Source organism: Garra rufa, chromosome 15 (assembly GCF_049309525.1).
Source record: "Garra rufa chromosome 15, GarRuf1.0, whole genome shotgun sequence".
Classification (NCBI taxonomy): domain Eukaryota; kingdom Metazoa; phylum Chordata; class Actinopteri; order Cypriniformes; family Cyprinidae; genus Garra; species Garra rufa.
The window spans coordinates 18,120,464-18,131,277 of NC_133375.1; the positions used below are offsets into that span (position 1 = coordinate 18,120,464).

General features: G+C 27.6%; 1 protein-coding gene across 1 annotated transcript in view; it reads left to right on the forward strand.

The window, feature by feature from the left end:
• The window catches only part of mvb12bb (multivesicular body subunit 12Bb), a 76,512-nt gene that overhangs the window by 63,615 nt on the left and 2,083 nt on the right, over positions 1–10,814 (forward strand). Inside the window, exons 8-9 of the mRNA XM_073819770.1 lie at positions 2,114–2,172; positions 4,041–4,100. Of these exons, the coding sequence (XP_073675871.1) occupies positions 2,114–2,172; positions 4,041–4,100 (119 nt within the window). The remainder of the gene's footprint in view (positions 1–2,113; positions 2,173–4,040; positions 4,101–10,814) is intronic.

Below are 10,814 nucleotides of genomic sequence, written 5' to 3' on the forward strand. Positions count from 1 at the left end.
TACGGCTGTGTCTTTACAGTTTGTAATTTACAGCTACAAATCATGTTTTAAAGCCATATCAGTTTCTGACACAGGGTTTTCTAAGGGCACACATCCAAAGCACGCACACAGAAAGTGGCTGTCACAGGACATGTGAGTACTAATCTAAGTTCTCTTTCATGTCTTATTGCGCTTAAACTGTTAAATACACACAAGTTTATGTTAAAAACACATGAGTTACAAAAACAGTCTGTTATGTCTGTAAAAGTCATGCCGTTAGACCTAGTACGGTGTTGTCGCTTGCAAAAATAAAATGGTGGCACAGTGGATGGAAACGTGCAGATTAAGGGGTGGTAATATTATAATAAGATCACCTTCCTACATCACTAGTGGAGTGAAATCTGAGTGGCTCATTTTTTTTCACATGCTTGCAGAGAAAGGCTTACCAAAACAAAGTTAGTGGGTTGTCATTTTTCACGTTTTCTGAGTTGGTAGATCCACCGGGGACCCGATTATAGCACTTAAACTTGGAAAAAGTCAGACTTTAATGATACGTCCCCTTTAAAGTTACTTTATGACAGCATTTAACCATCTTTTTTAATAAATTAATACAAAAAAGCATTACAACTCTGACCCAAATACTTTCATAAGTGAATCATGCTGTATCAACTTCTATAAACGAGGAGGTCCCTGCCAAAACGTGCTGAGCTCATGACTAGGTGACAGTGTCATCATTTATAAAATTTTCACCTTTTTCCCCCAAGACATCTTGTATGTTCATATATTCATTAAGTATACTGGACACTCTGTGGAAGAGTTGAGGACAAAGAAGTATTCAGCTTTTGCCAAGGTAATGAAACCATATGACAGTTTAAGATATTCTTTCCTCCTTCAGCAGCAAACATTACACCATCGACCTCCAGGTAACTTATGAGAAGAGCTCCTCTGGTTTCCCATGCGCTGTTGCTAATGTATAGCGCTGCTGTTAGATGCCATAGTCAACATGTTTTCCGTGAGCAAAGTTGGGCACTTTGTGATTTTTTTTTTTTTTAGGGGGGGAATGGACATTTTTCTTCAGTTCAGTCAATGGGAGCTATTGTGCGCTCGTGTCACCCTGTGTTAATTTGGGCTCTAATGTATTTGATAAACAAAGGGGCGCTCTTTAGCCTGACAGTCGTGACACCCTGATTCTTGCGTGGGCGCCGTGTGGCGCAGGGTTACGCCGTTAATAACCCACTGGCAGCCATCAAAGGCGCTTTAACCATGATCATTATGATAAAGGGCATACACTTAATTACAGGCCTGCTTAATTATAGCTCTGTTGAAGCTCGTTTGTTTGGTAGAATGCTAATTATACCACCGCACTCTTGGCAAGTCCTCTTTCAATCCACCTCTCTCTTTCTTTCTCGCTCTCGCTTTCTCTCGGAGAGCCGAACACTCTGGCTCATTTTCATGCAAATTGATATCCGGCGAATGTTTTGTCTCTCTCTTTCCCCTTTTTCTTTCGACGTGTGCGAGTGGGGCTTTGTTTTTGGAGTCGAACGTCTCCCTGACAAGACAGGATCAGGAATAATCAAGAGTAATTAACAGGGAAAGAGGGAGGAGAGCGAGCGGGGGGGCCCTCAAATACAGTGGAGGATAAAAAAGGCTTTCATCTCGCTTTGTCTGAGCCAGTTTCCGAGGGGATTCGGGAACTTTCAGTGTTCTGCTATTTTCGACCATTAGATGAAGTCAAATGCATTTTCACAACGTAGAGAACAGTGCTTGATATTGAACGTGTTTGTTTGGAAGTAATATTTTCATATTTGTTTTTATATTGTATTTTATTACACTGATCTCTGATTGGTCAGAAGTGGAGTTGGCACATATTCTTTTATAATGGTACAAGTTTCATGTCTCTCCTATGATTTCACACACTTTTTCTTCTCTATTAAAAAAAAAAAAAAAAAACAGTTTAAATGTTTTGTGTCCATTTACTTATATTTAGATGTGGTATGCAGTTAGGAAGGTTTTTTTTTAATAAATGAATACAGCCTTTATGATCTGGCTTAATGTTTTGATCACACCCTGTTGATTTTTTTTTTTTTTACTCAGTAATGATCACTTCGTCACACATATTTTTCTCTCTTTCCAGCTATGGATGATATTCCCTTTATGATCTCCAAAAAATCTACCTCCACAGCCAAAGATGATGTAAGTTCTTATTTAAAATATAATATATAAATATAATAATAATAATTAATAGTAATAATAAAAATACATAACTGATATATTGTAGATATCTATAATACAATTAAAAATGACAATTTATAACTGTTCATTGTAAGTTTGTGTTATCAAGTCCACTAAATAATATTTATAGATAAAATTGTAAAAATGTATTATAAATGTTAAAATTAACATAAACCAAGATTAATAAATGCCTTTTTAGTATTTTTCATAGTTAGTTCATTAACTAATATAAGTCATGTTAACAAATGGAAACTTACAGTGTTACCATTAATATACATTAATTAATTTTATAAAATTATAAATTACTATATAATAATAATAATAATAATAATTGTTATTATTATTATTTATTAATGAATTAACCTGTTACCTTTAGGTTCTATTATTTAACGTTGCATTAACTATGCATTAGCTAACATTAACAATACATTTGTTACAGAATATATTATTATTTGTTAACATTAGTTAAGAAAAATATATAATACATAATACATAACTAATATATATTACATAACTATAATAAAAATATATTATATATAACTGTTCATTGTTATTTTGTGTTACCTCAAGCCCATTAAATAATATTAATAGATCAAACTTTTAATTTTAAAGTTTAATGTTAATAATGTATTAGTCAATGTTGACATTAACATAAACTAAGATTAATAAATTTTTTGTTGTTTGTTCATGAACTAATATAACTATAATATTAACAAATGGAACCCTTATTGTAAAGTGTTACCAATAATATAAACTTATTTCATATTAATACATTATAAATGATTTAATAATAATAACAATAATTGTATATTTCTATATGTGGTCTCAAACCAATAATAATTATATTATTATAGTTATTTTTAAATAATAATATTTTCTTTACGTATTTTATTATTAATAATATAATTATTATCACTGGCTTAAAAAATATAGTTTAAAAATATTTATTTATTTTAAATAATAATAATTTGTATTTGTGTTTTCAATTGTTTTATTATTTGATAATAATTATTAATTATTAAATAATGAATTAACCCTTTACCTTTAGGTTCTATCAGGTAACGTTGTGTTAACCATGCATTAGCTAACATTAACAATACATTTGTTACAGAATTAATAATACTTCTTAACATTAGTTAATAATAAAATATAATACATAACTTATATATAGTATATAACTATAATAAATAAGATATAAAATATAACTGTTTATTCTTAGTCAGTGTTACCTCAGGTTCATTAAGTTGTAGATTATTGATATAATAATAGATATGAATATATAAAATGTTTAATTTTAATAATGTATTCGTAAATGTTGGAATGAACATTAACCAAGATTAATAAATGTTTATTTCATATTTTTCCATGTGAGCTTATTGTGTTAACTTATGGAACCTTATTGAACAGTGTTACTTGACATGTTTTCCCCAAGCACTTACCCAGTCTTTCATTGGTTGGACAGACAGATAGTCCCACCCCATTGTTTGAGCCAGTGTTGGGCTGCCCCTAATGCTTAAATAGATCTATCACTGTGCTACTTGATGCAGCCAAACTTTTGATAGACCCCCGTCCCACCCAGATGTTGAGCTGTAATGTGGAGTCAGAGCTGCACAAGCCTTCAACACTACTGTAATGGATCTGCGGCTGATGAATGCATGCAGCCAGGCAGAGCAGGCTCATAGAGGGCCATTTGGCCCCTGTCACAAGAGCTCTGTTCTTATTGTCAGAGAGAGAATGAGAGCGAGAGAGAGGATTAAAGATCTTAAACATGCTTACTTAACCATGGGCACCTCTGTCTGTTTTCATATGTCATTTTTTTTTCTTTGCAGATAGAGCCACTCCATTTCTTGAACCTTATCATCAAATCACCACAAGAGATTGAAGAGGAAGTAAGTTCAAATATGCTCAGGTACACCCTAAGAGTGTGGTTTACATATTAACACACATTATTTTCAATTGTTTTACAATATAAACCTTTTTTTTTTGTTACATTTTTTTTTTATTTTCACTCTAAAATTGCTAGTAAATTTCACGAATAATTCATTAAAAAACAGTTCTAAAGGGTAAGTAACACATGAAATTTAACATGAAATAAATATTGAAATAGTTTTTGTTTTTAGCTTTGTACATTTATCTTGTAAGGCTTTTCTATATGTGGTCTCAGTTGTTTGATGCCATATTCAGCAAGACAGCAAATTTTAACCAATACGCAAATATGATTATTATTTAAACGTTAACTACTACTACTACTACTACTACTACAAATAAAAAAATATATATATATTATTATTATTATTATTATTATTAGAAAATATATATTTCTTTTTAAATAATAATATTTTTGTTCTTGTTTTTATTATTAATGATAATAATAATATTTATTATTATTTCTTGCTCTCATTATTATTATTATTATTATTTAAAAATATGTTTATTTTTAAATAATAATAATGTTTTATTATTATTATTATTAATAATAATAATATTATTTCTTGCTCATATTTGCTCTCATTATTTATTATTATTATTACTGTTACTATAAAACATAGGTTTATTTAGAAATAATAATTTGTGTTTTTGTTTTTTATTATTATTTTATTATTAATAATATAGTTATTATTAGTTCTCACTTATTCGCTCTCATTATTTATTATTAATATAATTATTATTTAAAAATATATATTTGTTTAAATAATAATAATAATTTTTATTTTATTTATTATTGTAATTTTATTATTAATATTATTATTATTATTATTATTTCTCACTCTCATTCACTCTCATTATTCATTATTATTATTATTATTATTATTATTATTATAAAATATATAGTTTTATTTTTATATAATAATATTTGTATTTTAGTTTTTTACATTTATTATTATTTCATTATCATTAATATTATTATTTTTTTAACTCTTATTCGCTCTCATTATTTATTATTATTATTTAAAAATATATATTTATGTTTAAATAATAATAATCATTTGTACTTTCTTTTTTATTATTATTTTATTATGAATATTATTATTTTTATTTCTCACTCTCATTGGTCCTCATTATTCATTATTATTATTATTAGTAGTAGTAGTAGTAGTAATATCAATATTATTATTATTATTTAAAAATATATATTTATTTTTAAAGAATAATAATAGTTTTTATTTTTGAATTATTATTTTATTACTTATAATATTATTATTTCTCATTCTCATTCACTCTTAGTATTCATTATTATTATTATTACTATTATTATTACTATTATTATTATTATTATTATTATTATTATTATTATTTAAACATATATATAAACATAAACATATTTTCAGCTTGACAGCAGTTTATTTTACCAATACCCCAAAGTATGATTATTATTTAAATGTTAACTAATAATAATAAATATTATTATTTTATTATTATTGTTTGTATTATTTTATAATTAATAATGTTATTATTATTATTAATTCTCACTCTCATTATATATATATATATACTTTGGGTAATTTTCCTGTAGATTTTCTCTTCAGTATGTGGTGTAAGTGTAAATATGAAAAATTATTATGTTGGTAAAGCAGGCAGCTGCAAAGTGACAAAACGGTTTCATTATTATTATTACTATTATTTATCTATATATTATTACATGTACAATTTTAGGTATTTTAAGCTCCAAAAATGGCACGATAATTATGTTGAGAGAGTAGGCAGCTGCACTGAAGTAACAAAAAGTTTCATTATTATTCTTGTTCAAATTGTTAGTTATATTATCAACACTAGCAATAGCAATAATATGATAAAAATGTTGTGCAAGGAGGCAGTAGTGCAAGTTCATGGCCTGGAATTTTTGTTAAAAACAAAAGAAAATGAACTCAGCGATACACAAGACTGATAATGGCTTTCATTTCATTACAAGTCATTATCGAATATCTGGAATAAATTATGTGAAAACAACAGGATTTTTTTTTCTAATGGCAGTTTCTCTTTGTTTAGTTCTACATATTTACTATCGCGTTGACCCCCCTCCCCATCAACACTTTTCATGGCGCATCTCTCCTCGAAGCAGCCTGTGATTAGAAGCAGCAGACCTAGCACGAGGGAGGGGGATTCATTAATTACAGCCTAACGCAGGCTCCGCAGATGAAGTAAAGCAGAGATAGTGTAACAGCACTGGGTTTAGTGAGGTGGGCGACAGCACAAGATTAATGGAGAAGCGCGGGCTGACGGCGACGGAGTCGGAGCGCTGCCCTGATAATTAGAATCAGTGTGAGAGCATCCACAGCTATTGTTCTTCAGCCGCATCTTCGACCTGGAACGCCGTTTCCCTGCCATCCTGTCAAAATGCAGCTGGGATGCTCTTGCTCTGAATCACTCACTATTGGCCATATATCGCTTGTGTAGGACCCTGTGACATAACAAAAAAAGGAAATTAATTGTAGAGGTTTTAGAGACGTTAAATTTATTATTATTATGAATATTAGGATTACGATGAATATTTTTGAGTATAGGTATATATAGAGAGAGAGATAGAGAGAGACTAAAATATAAGATATGTCCATTTAGAGAGAAATTCTTATAAGTATTTCTTTTTTTATTTACTTTAAAATTCAGTATATATCTGTGTGTGTGTGTGTGTGTGTGTGTTTTATTAATATATTTAATATAATTTTTTGTTAGTTTGTTTATTTAATAATATATTTAATAAATATATTATATATTATCTGTTATTACGTACACACACACACACACATCTATATATATATATATATATATATATATATATATATATATATATATATATATATATATATATATAATGTATTTGGACTGCATATACAAATAAATACATATATTAAATATATTATTAAATAAAATGCACACATATAATACACACAAATATATATATATATATATATATATATATATATACATATTGAGTTGTATGTATATATATATTTATTATATATTTATTATTAATTAATATATGTATTTATTAATTTAATAACATATTTAATAAATATACAATTAAATATATTTTATATATATATATTATATTATATATTACTTATTTACACACGTGTGTGTATTTTTATTTATTATTATATTTAATAGAATTTATTTATTATTAATGTATTGGTTTATTTAATAATATAGTTAATACATATATATATATATGATAAATTATGACTGTATAAATGAGTACATATATTAAATATATTATTAAATAAAACACGCTCTTACACACATATATTGTATATGTACATATAAGTGTGTGTGTGTGTGTGTGTGTGTGTGTGTGTGTGTGTGTGTGTGTGTGTGTGTGTGTTTTAATAATGTATTTATGTATTTGTTTATTATATATTTTTTATTATGTAATATATGTATTTATTTATTAATTTAATAACATATATAAAATAAATAGACTATTATATATATATATATATATATATATATATATATATATATATATATATATATATAACAATTATATAATGTTGTGCTTATATAATATTACACTAGATAATATCAATTATAGTTCATTTTAATTTTATTTTTATTTACTTTTTTTATAGTTATATAATTTTATTTTTTAATTTATAAAGACTTTGTGTTGTGCTTATCTAGTGTTACGCTGAATATCAATTACAGTTAATTTGTATATAATTGTGTTTGTGTGTGTGATTTTAGATATAAATGTATTTATTTAGTTATATAATATTTTTTTAAATTTATGAATAAATATGAAAAATATGAATTTATTTAAATAATATAAATTAGTTCATTTGTATGCAATCGTGTGTATGTTTGTTTTAATTTTAGATATAAATTTTAATTTTAATATATACTTTTTTATAATTAGATCTTTTTTTTCATTCATAAATACTTTCTAAGTTGTGCTTATCTAGTGTTACACTAAATAATATCAATGAGTTCATTTTTTATATAACTCTGTGTGTGTGCTTAAATTTTCTATACAAATTTAAATTTGTATAGTTATATAATTTTACTTTTTATTTTATTAGATTTTCTGTGTCAGTGCTTACCTAGCATTACACTAAATAACATATCTATGTTAATAATTATTTTGTAGTGCTGTTTGTAATCACACACTGTAATTGTTATTATTCTAGTAATTAATTCTATCAATACATAATGAGCATAACACGGATGCCGTAATGTAAAGCGCTACTTAAAAGTTTTAAGTGAGCGTATAATATAATTCAGTTGCTTTTACGGGCCGGGAGCCGAATACATATTTCCAGTAGGAATCGGCACGTATTCCTTCATTAGTCTCTGGATGATAACTTCTCTGCTCAGGGCCTTGACGCACATCGTAATTGACTGATTGCTAATTCTATTAAAAACACATTCATTAAAAAGAGGCATTTTGTGACATTAAACATATGCACATGTAATTGCAGGAAAAGCGGCGTAATCACAATCGGGGCCGTCGATAAGACTGCTCCCTAACAAGCATCACTTGAGCCATTTTTTGTTTTTTTTGGTTGAAGATGTTGGTTCCAGCAATTACGCATTCTTTTCATTTCCCAAATGATTTGCAAAACTCGTACAGATTATAATTGCTTTTAGCCACGCATATCTAATTTGTGTCTTTTTAAGTGTTAATTAGTTAGTGATTTGAGCTGACGTCTTTATGTAGTTTGCACAGCTGAAAAATGTTATTGAAGGGAGGCTAATGATTCGGGGGTGTGTGTGTATCTGTATGTGTGTGCGTTTTTCAGCTACCTAAAAAAAAATGATAAAAAATGGAATATATACACAATATGTGATTTCATGCATGTGTGAACGTGTGACACTTTAAACCAGACAAGACCTATCACATGCTATAATGTATTTCCAATGGACGTGTGTGTCTGTGTGACTGTACGTTTGGTCATGTGAGGGAGAAAGAGACTGAGAGGACACCCAGAGAGCAGACGGCTAGATATTCAAATGAAGGGGGAATTAATGAAGACAACATGTCACATATTTTCACCTGCTCTGAGCAGGAACAGGAAATGAAGATCTGCTCATCTCGGAGGCTGCCGCCCATGTTCCGCATGTCACTGTCCTGTCACCGGGCCTGTGTAAAAATGGCAGGCAGTGATACATGCACTCTGTGATAACAGCCATTCCTTCCCATCCATCATTTATACACACACACACACACACACACACACACATATACTTGTTTATTTATTACTTAGTCAGGTGCTGTGTGTGACTTTTTATTATAACTAAGCAGCGTGTGACATGTGATATGTTGGTGGAACTTGCAGTTTTGCTGCAGGTAGATAAAGGGGAGAGGGAGAGAGATTTCTGAGAGGAAGAACAAGGTTGTTGTGTGATCCTCCAGCATCACCTAGTGCTGGGAATCTGTATAACAGCTTAAATGGAGATGTTAAAATGATAAGGTAAATGCATTAAATCTATTCAGCCTTTATTTGTTTTATTTTTAATTCATTATTATTTATTTGTTTATTTGTAATGTACTTTTATAGCAGCCCAGTGTTTTTTTAAGACCTAACAGGTTATACAGTGCAAGAAATGCTTTTCTTACTTAGAATTTTTGTATTTTTTTTCCAGCCAAAATATTTAAAAATTCTTTAATCAAGAAGGATTTTCTAGATGAGTAAAAAGTATTGTTTTTTTTTTTTTTTAAGTCAGCCTTTATTCATTTTTTTTATTATTTTTTTAACAAGTTTTTTTAATGTACTTTTATAGCAGCCCAGTGTTTTCTTTAAAGACCTAACAGGTTATACACTACAAAAAATGCTTTTCTTACTTAGATTTTTTTTTTGTCTTGTTTCCAACCAAAATATATAAAAATTCTTAAATCAAGACGGATTTTCTAGACGAGTCTTTTTTTTTTTAAAGTCTAAAGCCTATATGAATTTATTTTAAAAAAATTTAACATGTTTTTAATGTACTTGTAGAGCAGCCCGTTTCTTTAATGACCTAAGAGGTTATACACTGTAAAAAATAATTTTCTTACTTACTGTAGATTTTTTTTTGTCTTGTTTCTTGCCAAAATATCTAAAAATTCTTAAATCAATAGAAGAATTTTCTAGATGAGTAAAAATTATTGTCTTGTTTTAAAAAAAGTCAACCTTTATTTATTTTATTTTACATTTTTTTAAACGGTTTTTTATGTACTTTTATAGCAGCCCAGTGTTGTTGTTTTTTTAAAAGACCTAACAGGTTATACACAGCAAAAAATGCTTTTCTTACTATTTTTGTCTTGTTTCCAGCCAAAATATTGAAAAATTCTTAAATCAAGAAGGATTTTCTAGATGAGTAAACATTATTGTCTTGTTTAAAAAAAAGTCAGCTTTTATTTATTTTATTTTTAATTAATTATTTTTAATTTTGTAACATGTTTTTTTAATGTACTTTTATAGCAGCCTAGTGTTTTTTTTTTTAGATCTAACAGGTTATACACTGCAAAAAATGCTTTTCTTATTTAGAATTTTTGTCTTGTTTCCAGCCAAAATATTTAAAAATTCTTAAACCAAGAAAGATTTTCTAGATGAGTTAAAATTATTGTCTTGTTTTTAAAAAAGTCAGCCTTTATTTATTTATTTTTAATTCATTATTTTTTTAATTCA